We start from the raw sequence: 17,693 nt of genomic DNA, 5'->3' as shown, positions 1-17,693 counted from the left end.
GCGTTGAAGAGTTTAAAGCCAGCAGAGGCTGGTTTGATAAATTTCGTCAACGAACTGGAATCCATCGCGTAACAAGGCACGGAGAAGCGGCTAGTTCGAACAAAAAGGCAGTGGAGGACTTTGTGAAGGAATTCAATAAGTTTGTGGAAGATGAAGATTATGTCTCACATCAAGTTTTTAACTGTGATGGAACTGGACGTTTCTGGAAAAAAATGCCCAAAAGGACCTACATAACCCAAGAGGAGAAGGCACTACCGGGCCACTAACCAATGAAAGACAGGTTAACGCTTTTATTGTGCACGAATGCAAGTGGGGATTGTAAGATTAAGCCTCTATTAGTCTACCACTCTGAAAATCCTCGCGTTTTTAAATGCAATGGTGTGTTGAAGTCTAAACTCCCGGTAATGTGGAGGGCGAATAGCAAGGCTTGGGTCATGCGAATGACTTTTATGGAATGGTTGACGGAAGTTTTTGCACCAGCTGTCAAGGAATATCTTGAAACAAATAATGTGCCACTTAAGTGTCTTCTAGCAATGGACAATGCTCCTGCCCACCCTCCAAATTTGGAAGAAGACTTGGACATTGAATATGCCTTCATAAAAGTAAAGTTCCTTCCTCCCAACACCACTCCTCTCATCCAACCCATGGACCAGCATGTCATTGCAAATTTCAAAAAATTATATACGAAGGCTCTGTTCGCCAGGTGTTTCCAGGTCACCAATGACACAGATTTGACCATTGGTCAGTACTGGAAGGACCACTTCAATATCCTCCACTGCATAAGCCTTATTGATAAGGCATGGAACGAGGTCTCTTTCCGTACGTTGCAGTCGGCTTGCGGGAAACTTTGGTCAGATTGCGTACCTGAGAGAGACTTCGAAGGTTTTGAGGAGGAGACATCAGTAAATGTAGTGAACGAGATTGTGACCCTGGACCAAAATATGGGCTTGGAGGTCGATGAAGATGATGTGGCGGAGCTGGTAGAGGATCATAGACAAGAACTCAGCACAGAAGATCATGTTGAATTGCAACAGGAGCAGGTAAAGGTTATGCAGCAGGAGCATTCTGGAGAGGAGGAAAAAGAGAAGGAAGATATATCAAGTGTTCAAGTCAAAGACATTTGTAGCAAATGGAGTGAAGTGCAGGCTTTTGTTGAGAGGCATCACCCTAACAAAACTGTGACCAACAAAGCAGTGAACGTTTTAAATGTCAATGTGATGTCTCATTTTCAGAAAATTCTGCAACAAAGGCAAAAACAAGTTTCTCTGGATCGTTTTATTGTGGCATCACCAACCTTCAAGAGACAAAAAAGAGAAAAGACTCCGGAAATATCCGAACAATGGGAAAATTGATTCAGTTTGCGAACTGGGTCCTGGAACAGATTAAGTTCCTAAGTCGAGGCGCTACTGTATGTGTTTGTGTGATTGTGCATTATTATATATTGTTTCCAGATTGAAAATGTGGAGAGGGGACATTTCCAGGTTCGACAAACCTAATCCAATAAAATCAGGTCTCAGAGATTGGATGTTCATTCTGAGGTGGCAGGGTTCCTTGAATGATGGGCGAGAAGAGTCCAGGATGTGAGACAAGGCTGTTAGCGACAGATGTGGGCTGAGCGTGATGCCTGTATCCATGCACTGGTGTTTAATTTTTTAAAAATAACAAAACATCCCTCCTCCTCACATCTCCTCACACACACCCTTTCCATCTCTCCATTTTGTTTCCATGCCAACTAATACCACCTGATATCCTCCATGCTAACTGTACACTATATGTCATCTGCTGTCTATCTATTCATTTAATATAACCTTGTACAGGTTTCATTCAAGTGCATTAGAATTCATAATTCCATATCAAAGAGTCCAAAACCACTTGTAGCTGTCAATCAAACTATGCAATACACTGCACTCTGAAAATGGCTTCTTGTGAAATCACGCAATACAAAAGAGGGATGTAAATCTTCAGAACTGTGGGTAAATCCATTGGTTGCTTGACAATCCATTGACAGTTCTAATGGGTTTAGGCATATTCATGCCTATTCTTAACAATCTCAAATAGGACCTGACACTGCCCTGACCCAAAGGCACCTGACCAATTACAGAACCACCTCGACTATCCGAATGAGACGGGTGGAGAATTTTGTTCGGATAACCGATCCGATCATTAACAAAGGAAGCATTTATGAAACCTTGAAATCTTGTTTGGATAACCGAGGGTTAGTCTGGTTATCTAAAGTAAATTTACGGAAACCAAACTGCTCTGACCTGGTCTGCTGTATGCACTGTGGGTCCCACACAGCCGGGATACCAAAATGGGATTTAACTGGAGTCATTTAAATGTGCAAAGGCCATGCTAACTCTAAACCAGAATTCCTGAAGATGCATTCAGGGGCAAAGCTTCTGATTTTTAAGAATTTTCATCTCAACAGGCAAACTATCCATTGTGATGTAAATCTAGGCCTATGTTTATGTGTGTATACCTATACAGGGTGTGTGTTTCTGTATAAGTCCATGTATTTATGCATGTGTGTGTGTGTGTGTCGGGGAGGAAGGGGGAATCCCTCACCTCCCCTTCCTTCCCTTCCTCTCCCCTCCCTTCCCTTCCTCTCCCCTCCACTCCCTTTGTGTTCCCCATTGTTGTGTTCCCATTGATGCACTGTTAATCTGTAAGTTCTCCAGTTTGACCACTCCTACCAGCTCCTGCATTTGCCCTGAGATAGTAGCCAGCTTGCTGAATGTTTCCCGCAGACTCTGTTTTGTTTTCAGCTTTCTGTCTGCGATGTATTGTTGCATTCTCTGTTTCCCTCATTCTCTTGATGACCTCACTTCAGAAAGTGGCCCATTCTGACCCAGTTGTGTTTGATGCTGTTGATCATTCACAGGAAAGTAAACCCTGCGGACTGCGTGGACATGGTCTGTGATGCCAAGAAGAAGACACTGCTGAAAGATCTTGATGGCTCATTCCTGGGGGCAGTTGGAGCAGTTGTCCCTCAGTCAGAATATCAATGGGATGGTGACCGCCGCTACGGGACTGGGGATTATCGAATTCCAAAAACCATGTTGACATATTTAAATGGCAGCCGTATACCAATCTCTCAGATTGCACCACACAAAGGTTTGGAGCTGAACCTTTTGATTGACTGGACACTGTATGTGGTTTGGTGTTTCAGTCAAACTTTGGTGTCATAAGGATGAATGAGAGCAAGTTGAGCAATGAGGAATGAAGAGAGAAAACTAGCAGAGTCTTTATTTCAGGTTCAGAAGAAAATTATATTTGTCTGAAAACTTTAACCCTCTCCACAAACCTGCTAAATGTTTCCAGCATTTTCTGTTTTTATTTCAGATTCCTGGAGTCCATAGCATGTCCGTGAATGATGTGTTCAGAGAATTTTGTTCCGTGTATGGATCACATGAGTGATTACTGGGATGGGTGAAGAGAGTGGAATTAGCTGCCATTGATGATAATAATGAGTTATAGGTTTTATTGCTTGGCAGCAAATCATCAGGTTGTTTTACACCCTGAATGATTTCCTGTGCATTTAAATTGACTGGTCTGATCTAATCAAATGTGCACTTTCTCTAACAATAAGCCAATTAGACAGTTGTTTTACTCTGACCCAAAGAACTGACAGCAGCAAAGTTGAAAAGTAACGTTCAGGGAATCTCAGTGATGGTTTACAGGGATCCAAACTAAACTAAAGAGAGACTGGAACACAGAGCTTTCTGTTTGTTTTCTTCCTGTCTTTCTCCACTGCGATACTTAAAATGCATCACTAATTAAGTGTTTGTTTCCGATATAAGATCATTGCCTTGAAATGTTGATCTGAAATTTGTGATCAATGGCTAAATAATAACACTCACTGCTGACCTCGAACAAAAGAATACCACATACAATTCACCTGAATACGGGAAGGATGTTGTTAAACTTGAGAGGGTGTAGAAGACTTACAAGGATGTTGCCAGGATTGGAGGGTTTGAGCTACAGGGAGAGGGTGAATAGGCTGGGACTATTATCCCTGAAGCATCAAAGGTTGAGGGGTGACCTTATAAATCATGAGGGGCATGGATAGGGTGGATCGCTAAAGTCTTTTACCTAGAGTAGGGGAGTCCAAACCTGAAAGGCATAGGTCTATAGTGGGAGATGAAAGATTTAAAAAGGACCTGAAGAGTAACTTTTCATGCAGAGGGTGGTGTGTATGGACCAGCTGGATTGTGCTTCTTGGACAAGAGATGACTTAACAGAGTTATTCAAACTCATGAAGGATTTTAGAGTGAATAAAGAGTAACTGCTTCCAGCAGTAGGAATGTTGCTAACCAGAGGACACAAATTAAAGATGATTAGCAAAAGAACCAGAAAGATTTCTTTACATTGCAGGTTTTAGTGATCTGAGTCTGCCTGAAAGGGCAATAGGAGCAGGAATGAAGCTTTGAAGAAGGAACTGGATAAATGCTTGAAGTTGAAGTAATTGTTTAAATGTTGCCCAAGAGTAGGAAGATTGGGGATTGATGCGGGTACAATGGATTGATAGTCTTGTCTGTACTCAATCAATCTGTCAGCTTTGTAAATAGACAGACTTGCTTCTCCACTATTCAGGTTGAAAAGTGAATGATATTTAAAAGGGATGAATAGTTTCTGTTTCTGTCACATCTTTATCAGTCCAGTACTAAATCACCATTCATTGTTTTCCCACAGGGGTTATTCGAGATTCCACTTGTACCTACATGCCTGACTGGCAAAGCTACAAATGCTTTGGGCTAAACTATGAAATACTGGTTATTGAAAGCCTGGATCCTGATTCAGAGACCAGGCGGTTGTCCCCAGTAGCTCTGCTTTCAGAGGGTTACGTTGACCTTATTAATGGTGTGTATCATTTCAAATCTGCTTCATTTATATTTCACAAAATAACAAAATATTTATTGTAAAGAAGTGATGAAAGATGGTCAGAGAGTCACAGGCAATTTAGGAATCGGATGTTGTAATGCACCTATGGACAGACTTTTTGCTATTTAATCTCTCCATTTTATCACAAAGCTTGCTGTTTGTTTTCTTCCCGTACATTCCTCACTGTGATACTTCAAATGCATACACAATAGACAGCAGACAGTAGGTGCAGGAGTAGGCCATTCTGCCCTTCGAGCCTGCGCCACCATTCATTATGATCATGGCTGATCATCCTCAGTCAGTATCCTGTTCCTGCCTTATCTCCATAACCCTTGATTCCACTATTCTTGAGAGCTCTATCCAACTCTTTCTTAAATGAATCCAGAGACTGGGCCTCCACTGCCTTCTGGGGTAGAGCATTCCATCCACCCACCACTCTCTGGGTGAATAAGTTTCTCCTCATCTCTGTCCTAAATGGCCTACCCCTTATTTTTAAGCTGTGTCCTCTGGTTCAGGACTCACCCATCAGCGGAAACATATTTCCTGCCTCCAGAGTGTCCAATCCTTAAATAATCTTATACGTCTCAATCAGATTCCCTTTCAGTCTTCTAAACTCAAGGATATACAAGCCCAGTCGCTCCAATCTTTCAACATAAGATAGTCCTGCCATTCCAAGAATTGACCTCATGAACCTACGCTGCACTCCTTCAATAGCCAGAATGTCTTTCCTCAAATGTGGAGACCAGAACTGCACACAATATTCCAGGTGCGGTCTCACCAGAAGAACCTTTTTGCTTCTATACTCAATCCCTCTTGTTATGAAGGCCAGCATACTATTAGCCTTGTTCACTACCTGCTGTTCCTGCATGCTTACCTTCATTGACTGGTGTACAAGAACACCCAGATCTCTTTGTACTGCCCCTTTACCTAACTTCACTCAATTTAGGTAGTAATCTGCCTTCCTGTTTTTGCCACCAAAGTGGATAACCATACCTTTATCCACATTAAACTGCATTTGCCATGCATCTATCCAATCACCTAACCTGTCCAGGTCACCCTGTAATCTCCTAACACCCTCCTCTCATTTCACCCTGCCACCCAGCTTTGTATCATCAGCAAATTTGCTAATGTTACTATTAATACCATCTTCTACATCATTAATATATATTGTAAAAAGCTGCGGTCTCAGCACTGATCCCTGCGGTACCCCACTGGTCACCGCCTGCCATTCTGAAAGGGAGCCGTTTATCACTACTCTTTGTTTCCTGTTAGCCAACCAGTTTTCAATCTAAGTCAGTACTTTGCCTCCAATACCATGCGCCCTAATTTCGCTCACTAACCTCCTATGTGGGACTTTATCAAAGGCTTTCTGAAAGGAACCACCTCCTTCAGTACCCTGGGATGTAGACCATCAGGCCCTAGAGACTTATCAGCCTTCAGACCTAACAGTCTCTCCCAACACCAATTCCTAGCAAATATAAATTCTCTTCAGTTCAGGTCCTTCAGCCATTATTACTTCTGGGAGATTGCTTGTGTCTTCCCCAGTGAACACAGATCTGAAGTACCAATTCAACCCTTCTGCCATTTCTTTGTTCCCCGTAATATATTCCCCTGTTTCTGTCTTCAAGGGCCCAATTTTAGACTTAACCGTTTTTTTCCCCTTTCACATACCTAAAAAAGCTTTTACTATCCTCCTTCATATTTTTGACCAGTTTACCTTCATACCTCATTTTTTCTCTGCATATTCCCTTCTTAGTAATCCTCTGTTGTTCTTTAAAAGCTTCCCAGTCATCTTTGCTATGTTATACTTTTTCTCTTTTAACTTTATATGTTTTTTAACTTCCCTCGTCAGCCGTGGCCACCCCTGCCTCCTCATAGGATCTTTCTTCCTTTTTTGGAATGAACTGATCCTGCATCTTCTGCATTATACCCAGAAATATCTGCCATTGTTCCTCCACTGTCATCCCTGCTAGAGTATTGCACCATTGAACTTTGGCCAGCTCCTCCCTCATAGCTCCATAGCTCCCCTTATTCAGCTGAAATATTGTCACACCGATTGTGCCCTCTCCCTTTCAAATTGCAGATTGAAGCTTATTGTATTATGGTCACTACCTCCTAATGGCTCCTTCACTTTGAGGTCCCTGATCAATTCTGGTTCGTTGCACAATACCAGATCCAGAATTGCCTTCTCCCTGGTAGGCTCCAGCACCAGCTGTTCTAAGAATCCATCTCAGAGGCACTCCACAAAGTCTCTTTCTTGAGATCCAATACCATCCTGATTCTCCCAGTCTACCTGCATGTTGAAATCCCCCTTAACAACTGTAGTAGCATCTTTGCGACAGGCCAATTTCAGCTCCTTATTCAACTTACACCCTACATTCATACTACTATTTGGGGGCCTGTAGGTAACTCCCAAGAGGGCCTTTCTACCTTTAGAATTTCTCAGCTCTATCCATACTGACTCTACATCCCCGATTCTAGGTCATTCCCTTCCCCCCCCCCCCCACCCCCCCGCACAAGGGACTGAATATCATCCCTTACCAACAAGGCCACTCCACCCCCTCTGCCCATCAGTCTGTCCTTATGATAGCATCTATAGCCTTGAATATTCATTTCCCAGGCCCTGTCCACTTGAAGCCACGTCTCAGTTATCCCCACAGTATCATAGCTGCCAATTTCCAAAACAGCCTCAAGCTCATCCATCTTATTTCTAATACTTCGTGCATTCATACATAGTATTTTTAATTTGTTACTGCCCTCACTCTTCCTTATCAACCCCTATTTCACTCAACCTTACAGCATGATCCCTTTTTGAGTTTTCTGCTTCATTGATACCAATGTCTTTCTTGACTTCCCTTGTTCCAACTTTCCCTTCAATTTCCTTCTTAAACTTCCAGTTTGTCCCCTCCCCCCCACCCCACTATTTAGTTTAAACACAGCTGTGTTGCAGTAGCAAGCCTACCTGCCAGAATGCTGGTCCCTAACCTATTAAGGTGCAAACCGTCTCTTTTGTATAATTTATGCTTACCACAAAACATACCCCAGTGATCCAAGAATTTAAATCCTTGCTTCCTGCACCAGTTCCCCAGCCACACATTCAAGTCCATTATCTCCCTGTTCCTGTCCTCTCCAGCCCGAGGAACTATAAGCAAACCGGAGATAACCATCCTGGACGTCCTGCTTTTTAGCCTTCTTCCGAGTTCTCTGAAGTCCCACTGTAGTATGTTCCTCCTCTTCTTCCCGACATCATTTGTGCCGCCATGTACCACCACCTCTGGCTCTTCACTTTTGCCCCTGAGGATTTCCTGCACTCTGTCCTTAATCCTGGCACCAAGAAGGTAACACACCATTCTTAAATCCTGCCTGTTGCCACAGAAACTCCCTTCCATTCCTCTCACTATGGAGTCCCCTATTCCCACGGCTCCGCCTCCACGATGTCTGACTCCTCGGCTCCACCTCCACGCCAACTTTTGATTGACAGACTTGGCTGCCTTGCGAATGGCAGTGTCATCTGTCTCTATGTTTCCAAAAGATTCAACTTGTTCCTGACAGGTACTTCCCCCGTGGTCTCTTGCACCTGTCTTCTCTCTGCCTTCCTTATCGTCTTCTCTCTTCTGGTATGGTCAGTGTAATAACCTCGCTGAAGGTCCTGTCCAGAAAGATCTCGTTCTCTCGGATGAGCCTAAGGTCCTCGAGTTCTTTCTTCAGTGCATTTCCAAAGAAGTGTTTGTTCCTGCTGTAAGATCATTGCTTGCCGTGAAATGTTGAGCTGAAATTTATGGTCGGTGGCTAAATAATAACACTCACTGCTGACCTCGAACAAAAAAATACTACACACAATTCTGCTCACAGGAAGGATGCTGTTAAACTTGAGAGGTTACATAAAAGATTTGCAAGGATGTTGCCAGGACTGGATGGTTTGATCTATAGGGAGAGGCTGAATATCTTTGGAACATCAGAGGCTGAGAGGTGACCTTATAAAGTCATGAGGGGAATGGATAGGGTGGATAGCCCAGGTCTTTTTCCTTGGGTGGTGGAATCCAAAACTAGAGGGTATAGGTTTACAGTGGGAGATGATTTAAAAAGGACCTGAAGAGTAACTTTTCATGCAGAGGGTGGTACATGTATGGAACAAGCTGCCAGAGGAAGTGTGGAGGAGGGTACAATTACAACATTTAAAAGACATCTGGATAGTACATGAACAGGAAGAGTTTAGAGGGATACTGGCTAAATGCTGGCAAGTGGGACTCGGTCAGATTGGGATGTCTGGTTGGAGCAGACAAGTTGGATTGATGGATCTGTTTCCATGTTGTATGACTTTATGACTCTATAAAGCTGAATATGAAAGTCTCGAGGACAAAGATTATCTTGGGGTCTCATTGCTTACTGGATTTTCAAAGGACTGGCAGAAAGGAAGGAATAAGAAACCCACTTGCTGTCAACTATAGACCCACAAAGCCCCTGGGGAAGTTTGTTAAGTGGGGGGAAGGTGATATCCAACCTCAGAATCAACTTTTCAAATTGCATTCCAGTGAAGCTGAGCGGTCTGTTACATTCTTTTCAGAGCCAATTAAAGTATCTCAGTATTTTTTTTAAAACTTGTTCTGATCTTTCGTATCAGTGCGAAAACTGGGTCTTCATAAGCCCTTCCAGCCCATTGTGCTGCTAACCCTCTGAAAAGCTTCCTGCTCTCCTCAGCAAGTCAGCAATAATGCCCGATGTGGCCGACCCGAACCATGCTGAGGTCAGGAAAGCAGCGCCTATGTCCTAGAGATACCCAGTGCCTCCTGAGCTATTAGACCATTTTGATTTAAAAACAGTTTTGTGGGCTATTGAGGCATGTGGTCAGGACCCAAATTATTCATGTTTCCGGTACCACTTTGGACACTAGGGTTGGATTTTCAAAGGTGAGAAAAGTTAGTGATCTTTTAAAAACATAAACCGAAATAAAATGGGTCTTATTAAATGATTCATGCTGCCAACACTGAGTGCTGAGAACATGATTGATTAAGTTCCCGGACAGACTTTAAACTGTGTTGCTTGGCCCTGTGAAATAGTTTGCTAATTTTTTATTGTACCAGGCCCCAAGAATCATGCCTGTTCTTCTTCCTATATTTGCAACAAGAGAGTCTCAATCTTCTACACAGTCGTGGCAACAAATAAGTCATACGAGTTATATTTCACCGGCGTTAGCCCTCAGAACCTACGCCTAATGCTTCTCAATACGGATGACAGCAAAGTAAGGAACTATTGATGCAACAGCTCATGTTTTGTATGTCTTATTTATGCCATTTGCTGAATCTTAGTATGTTTTTCCTCATTAACCACGTGTGAGAATGGGATGTTGCCTGCATGTGTGTCTGTCTGTCTGAGGAACTTGTCAGGTGTAGACAGGGAGGACCTGAGGATCACAGAAATAGTTGGCAGCTAAAGGGTGAGTCACAAGAGAAGGCAACTTTAACCTCAATCATCCTTCAGAAAACTGGACCATTTGGCAAAACTTTGGCTTTACATCTTACCCAATTTTTCTCCCCTTAAAGTTAATATTGGATGGGTCCAATTCCTGTGAGATTTCCATCTGGAAAGATAGATTAAAATTTCTTGAATGCACTGAGAAAGAGGTGATTAAACGCATGAGGGAGACAAATGGTGAAAGAGTGAAGATGTGGATGGAGAGGGAATAATACTGAGCATAATCTGGTATGGGAGTATCTAAACTTCAGTGAATGAAAATGGAACCCCTTGCTAAAAACAGTGAGTGAATAACATACCAACATATCAAAGACATAAATTCTGAACATTGTCTACACAGTGATGTGAACCTTACTTTTTACTCGTCATTGCCTGGTATACATTGTTTGGTTCCTACTGTCTTACATCTTGTCCACTGTTGGTACCAGTCTCTCTATCAGCTACACATATACACAGCTTTGTATAGACATCCCAGGAAGGTTCAAAGATTCAGCACCAGGAGGGTTTGATAAAACTTTCTCCTATTTGGATCCAAGTTGAATAGAATATAGCATAAAAATGAACCAGCTATAAATCTAGATTGTAACTTTTAACATGCCCCATTCCCTCTGAAAATTGGGACCAGGGAACTGGGATGAGGCATCTGCTGGACAAGCATTGGAGCATGCGACAAATCAATGTTCAATTTAAAATGGGAAATCCTAGGAAAGTGCTGGCTACAAGCATAGCAAGAAATATGGCATACACAGAAGATAATTACCTGTTATCTTTTAAGGAGCATGCTACACATATTACACAGTAAGATTTATATTATGTGGTTGTGACTTTAATAATAGATTCTCAAATAGATTTTTGATTGTCTTGAATTTTTATTTACTTGTTGTATTGGTACAGACAGTGTGAGGAATTTAAAACACCCAGTCAAACAGGGTATTTCTGAAAAGGACCAGAGAAGGGTTAATTATTGTGTGTCAAAGTATAGCATTGTTTGAGACAGAACGGAGAGTCTATAAGTTAAATCACTATGCAGTTCACTTTGGATGAAAAGAAAGACTTGCATTTATGTAGCAGTAACTAAAAGGCAATAAATAATCATTTTGTTTTTTAAAAAAGGTTATACGTTTGGCAATATATTACTCCACATCTCAACGACTGGAAGTGTATGTGAATAATACCTTCGTACCCCCTACTAATGCAAAATGGAATGCTGACAAAACTGACTTCACACTAAAGGGCCCAACCTATGCAGGTAAACCAATGTCAAACCGTTTTCTTTATGAATCACCTGGATACTGGCAATAAGTACAGCAGACTTCAAGCGAATCTGCAATGAAATGAATGTCTCACCAACTGGACTTAGTTGAATGTAACACAAGCATTAACAACACTGAAATAGGCCTTTTGGCACAAAAGGTGTTTTTGATCTTCTCGAGTTTCCTCCCAAATATCTTCATCTTACCTCACCAGCACATCCTTCCCTTTCTTTCTCCATCATGTGTTTACCCAGCATTCCCTTAAATTTGTCTGAACGATTCACCTCAACTACTCCCTATCTTAACAAGTTTCACATTCTCATCACTCTCTGGATTAAGATATTTCTCCTGAATTTTTTAGTGAGACTAGTTTCAGGCTCCTAATGAATGGAGCCACTTTCTAATAAGCCACCTTATCAAACCTTTTCATGACCTTAAAGAACTCTCTATCAGATAAATAATTATGTCTTATCAGGAAAAGAAAGACACTAATTTTTTTTTGATGTGTACTGCCTCTCACTTCTGCTGTCATTCTTGCAGATCCTTTCTGCGCCTTGTCCAATGTTTCTTGATCCTTTTTAGAACATAGTGACCAGAATTGTTTCAGTGTGGTACAACCCCACGGTTCTATATTAATATAATAATTGTTTTCTTGACACATCTCATTATGTCTTCACAGGAGAATTCACTCCCAAGTTGGACTCCTCTGTCATTGGAGAAAATTACTTTGACAGAACCTATCAGATGCTTAATGTTCTGGTGAAAGGATCAACTCCAATTGAGGTCCATACAACTCCTGTCCTTCACATCTCCTTTAATCTACCTGCAATGACAGTGGATGAATTTTATGGCCCCAATCTAGTAGAAAATCTCGCCCTGTTCCTAAATGTACCTCAAAGAAAGATCCGCATTACTACCATTGTGCGTGAGACAGGGCTGCGCAGGAAGCGTGCTACAGGGATCACAGTTGAACTGGAAATCGGAGACCCGCCGTCAGAGCATTTTTCTGTGGACAATAGTAACTCTACCAACACCACCTCTACTGAAGGTAATCAGAGACTTTGTACATCTGCTGCTCATACTTTGTGTGTACTTGAAGAATGATATCCAGTGTAATTGACTGTGATCTCCAGGATGAGTAATCCAAATGTTGACAATTCAAATCCCAATAAAGCATATTATTAAATTGAATTAAATAAATGCAGCAACTTCCAGGCCAATGCCAGGGAAGTGATCAGGACAAACTGTGGGATTGTCCTAAAAACAAAAAAACAACTGGGTCATTAATCTCCTTTGGGGGGTGAATTTGTTGTCTACAGGTCATGGATTCAGTCCCACACTATGAGGATAAATCCTCATTGCCATCTGAAGTGACATAACGCCCCAATAGCCATTGAATCACTGGGATTCCCCTTCCTCACCCCATCACCACATCAGCTGTATCAGTTCAAGAAGGCAGTTTATCACCACCTTCTCATCCATTGCTGGGCACCCTGAGATCAAGATTTTCTTAACATAAAAAAATTTGCGCTTGTCTTTAGATGTTAATTACAACATCCTCCAGCAACATATTCTTACAACAGTGAAGCAGACCATTCAGTCCAACTAGTCACAGTTGGTATTTATCATCCTCAACACAAGATCATAATTGTAATTTCCCATTGCGCTTCTTTATTCTTCTATCCACTTTCTTTCGGCCACCAATCAGATTTTTTTTTAAATTGCCTCTAATTTAACAACTCATTCCAATGGTGATTTCACAGAATCTAACTCACTCTTTTAAAAAAAAATTTCTTCCAGATCTACATCTCTTGCATTCAGTTTTAATATTTATTTCTCCGCTAGTCTATACCTGTAATCAATGGAAACAATTTGTTTATTTTTATTCTGTGCTAACTCTTCATGGCTTTAAGCAGCTCGACCAAATCATCATTGAATCTCCTCTGTTCTAATGAAACTGACCTGATTTTCTTTAACAGTCAGACAAGTGGTAAAGATATTAAAATATGTGCTGGTGTGTAGATTCATTGATCTACCCAGTCTTGACTTTGTATTCCCAGATATTCAGAATGCATTAAAATCTATCAATCCCAGTCCTGAAATCCCAAAATCATTTTCAGCATTCTCATGTTCTGGGAGGAGAGAGTTCCAGATCTTTGATTCCCTTTATGTGAAGAACTGCTTCAAGGTATAGCAAACGTGGTTCCCTTGTTCAAGAAGGGGAGTAGGGATAACCCTAGTACCTATAGGCCGGTGAGTCTTACCTCTGTTGTGGGCAAAGTCTTAGAGAGAATTGTAAGGGATAGGATTTATGAACATCTGGATAGGAATAATGTGATCAAGGATAGTCAGCATGGTTTTGTGAAGGGCTGGTTGTGCCTCACAAACCCTAATGAATTCTTTTAGAAGGTGACTAAGGAGGTGGACGAGGGTAAAGCGGTAGATGTGGTGTATATGGATTTTAGTAAGGCGTTTGATAAGGTTCCCCATGGTAGGCTACTGCAAAAAATATGGAGGGATGGCATTGACGGGGAGTTGGAGGTTTGGATTAGGAATTGGCTGGCTGGAAGAAGACAGAGGGTAGTAGTTGATGGTAAAGGTTCATCTTGGAGTGCAGTTACCAGTGGTGTTCTGCAAGGATCTGTTTTGGGACCATTGCTGTTTGTCATTTTTATGAATGACCTGGAAGAGGGGCTAGAAGGTTGGGTGAGCAAGTTTGCGGATACTACGAAAGTCGGTGGAGTTGTTGACAGTGAGGAAGGATGTGGTAGGTTACAGTGGGATATAGATAAGCTGCAGAGCTGGACAGAAAAGTGGCAAATGGAGTCCAATGTAGCTAAGTGTGAAGTGATTCACTTTGGTAAGAGTAACAAGAAAATGGAGTACTGGGTTAATGGTCGGATACTTGGTAGTGTGGATGAGCAGAGGGATCTTGGTGTCCATGTACACAGATCTCTGAAAGTTGACACCCAGGTAAATAGTGCTGTGAGGAAGGCATATGGCGTACTGGCTTTTATTGATAGAGGAATTGAGTTCCGGAGTCCTGAGGTCATGTTGCAGTTGTATAAGGCTCTGGTGCAGCAGCATCTGGAGTATTGTGTGCAGTTTTGGTCGCCATACTATAGGAAGGATGTGGAGGCACTGGAACGGGTGCAGAGGAGGTTTACCAGGATGTTGCCTGGTATGGTAGGAAGATCGTATGAGGAAAGGCTGAGGCACTTGGGGCTGTTCTCATTGGAGAAAAGATGTTAGGGGTAGATTCTTTACTCAGCGAGTCGTGAGTTCATGGAATGCCCTGCCAGTATCAGTGGTGGGCTCTCCCTCTTTATGGGCATTTAAACAAGCATTGGATAGGCATATGGAGGAAAGTGAGCTAGTGTAGGTTAGGTTGGCTTGGATCGGCACAACATCGAGGGCCGAAGGGCCTGTACTGCGCTGTATTTTTCTATGTTCTATATATCACCCTGAATGACCTGGGCCTAATTTGAAGGTTACTCCCTAGCTTATTGACTCCTTCCACCAGGGGAATTAAGTTTAGATTAGATTAGATTACTTACAGTGTGGAAACAGGCCCTTTGGCCCAACAAATCCACACCGACCCGCCGAAGCGCAACCCACCCATACCCCTACATTTACCCCTTACCTAACACTACGGGCAATTTAGCATGGCCAATTCACCTGACCCGCACATCTTTAGACTGTGGGAGGAAACCGGAGCACCTGGAGGAAACCCACGCAGACACGGGGAGAACGTGCAAACTCCACACAGTCAGTCGCCTGAGTCGGGAATTGAACCCGGGTCTCGGGCGCTGTGAGGCAGCAGTGCTAACCACTGTGCCACCGTGCCTCCCACTTCTCAGTGGCTTGCTTATCAAAAACATATCAAATATTTTTAACTTCCTAAAACCCTTTAGCAGGTCTCAGACAAGCTACATTTACTAATATTTTCCTTATAATTTTACCTTCTGAGCTTCAATATCATACTAGGTGCATTAAGTGTTCAAAAATCCAGATGATTTTCTGGTTCTTTATTTAACATAATTCAGACATTGAATGAGAACATTGCTACCGAAGCTAGAATTTATTGTTAATCACTACTTGTTCTTCTAAAAATGATAGCAGGTCACCTTCTTGAGCCACTGCAGTCCAGGGGGTAGAGGAACACCAATGATCAATGCTGTTAGGTTGGGAATTCCAGGATTTTCACCCATTGACACTAAGGGAATGACAGTATAGTACCAAGTCAAAATGAAGTGTCACTTGGAGGGGTACATGCAAGTAGAAGTGTTCCCATGCATCTTCTGCCCTTGTCCTTTGACACGTTAGAGATCATGGATTTGGAAGATACTGCGGAAGCAGCATTGAGGAGTTACTGCAGTGCACTTACAAATGGTACACACTGCTGTCAATGTGCGTCAGGGTTAAAGGTAGTGGAACAGATACTAACTAGGTGGCATGCTTTATGCTGAACAATGTTGAGCGTCTTGAATGTTATGGAAGCATTACCTACCCAAGCAAGTTAAGAGTACTTTATCATACTCCTGACCAATGCCTTGTAAAAGATGGACAGACCTTGGTAAAACTTATTTATCATGGAGTTCCAAGTGTTTGATCTGCTCTTCTAGCCATTCTATTTATATGATTAGTCCAGTCAATTTTCAGGTCAATGGAAAGCTGCAAAATATTGCTCGAGGGTGATTCAGAGATGATAATGCCATTGAAAGTAAAGGGGCAGTGGTTAGGTTCTATATTGTTGGAGCTGGTAATTGCCTGGCCCTTGTGTAGCACAACTGCTACTTGCTAATTATCAGTTCAAAGCAGGATGTTGACCAAGTCAGTTTTGCATTTGGACATGGACTGCTTCAGTATCTAACAGGTCTGAAATGGTGCTGAACATTGTACAATCATCAGCGAACATACCCACATCTGACTTATGATGGAAGGGAAGATCATTAATGAAGGAGTTGCAGATGGTTGGGCCTGAGGAACACCTGCAGAGATGTCATGAAGCTGAGATACTTGGACTCCAACAACTACAACCATCTTCTTCTGGACTAGTTATGACTGGAACCACAGAGAGCTTTTTCTCAGTTCTGATTCGCTCCAGTTTTTCCTTGATGCAACACTCAGTCACATGCAGTCTTGATGTCAAGGGCAGTCACTCTCAACTCACTTCAGGAACATAGAACGTTACAGCGCAGTACATGCCCTTCAGTCCTCAATGTTGCGCTAACCTGGGAAATTAATCTGATGTCCATCTAACCTACACTATTCTATTATTATCCATATGTATGTCCAATGCCCATTTAAATGCCCTTAACATCAGCGAGTCTACTACTGTTGCGGACAAGCCGTTCCATGCCCCCACTACTCTGAGTGAAGAAACTACCTCTAATATCTGTCCTAAATCTATCACCCCTCAATTCAAAGCTATGTCTCATGTTAGCCTTCACCATTCGAGGAAACAGGCTCTCACTGTCCACTCTATCTAACCCTCTGATTATCTTATTTTAATCGATTATCTCAAATAAGTCACCTCTCAAGTGAAAACAGCCTCAGTTCCCTCAGCCCTTCCTAAGACCTTCCTTCCATATCAGGCAACATCCTAGTAAATCTCCTCTGAATCCTTTCCAAAGCTTCAGCACCTACCCCCGTCCCCAACCCCGTCCAACACCATTCCCCGGCGGCCCACAACCCCGTACACACCCGTCCCCGACTGGACACCAATAGGACAGCTGCAGTTGCCTTTGTGGGGTAAGTCTCCAAATAGCACACGCATATACACACAGCCACACACACACACACACACACACACACACACACACACACACACACACACACACCTTTTTACTGCAATTTTTTGACAGGTTCCACCTTTGCCCTGTACAGGACAATATTGGAGAGATTATCGGGGGGGGGGGTTCAGGGTACACCCTTGTGTAGCACTCCAAGGAAAGTGTGGGAACAGAGAGAGGATGGGAGGTCAGTCATTTAGAGACTGTGCCTGTTTAATCACTGTAAACAAAAGACGCGATCACTGCTGGAAATGTCTTTGATGTAATGTTTCCATTGGGTCCGCGAGATCCC

At 42.5% G+C, this 17,693-nt stretch overlaps 1 protein-coding gene across 1 annotated transcript in view; it reads left to right on the top strand.

Annotated features, from left to right (window-relative positions):
- The window catches only part of pkhd1l1.1 (PKHD1 like 1, tandem duplicate 1), a 246,772-nt gene that overhangs the window by 217,678 nt on the left and 11,401 nt on the right, over positions 1 to 17,693 (top strand). The window contains 5 exon segments of the mRNA XM_060823999.1: positions 2,882 to 3,114; positions 4,693 to 4,860; positions 9,963 to 10,120; positions 11,467 to 11,602; positions 12,286 to 12,598. Coding sequence (XP_060679982.1) covers positions 2,882 to 3,114; positions 4,693 to 4,860; positions 9,963 to 10,120; positions 11,467 to 11,602; positions 12,286 to 12,598 — 1,008 coding nt within the window.

Source organism: Hemiscyllium ocellatum, chromosome 4 (genome assembly GCF_020745735.1).
Source record: "Hemiscyllium ocellatum isolate sHemOce1 chromosome 4, sHemOce1.pat.X.cur, whole genome shotgun sequence".
NCBI lineage: Eukaryota > Metazoa > Chordata > Chondrichthyes > Orectolobiformes > Hemiscylliidae > Hemiscyllium > Hemiscyllium ocellatum.
Note: the sequence above shows the minus strand (reverse complement) of the source record. Positions and strands in the feature narration are given on the sequence as shown.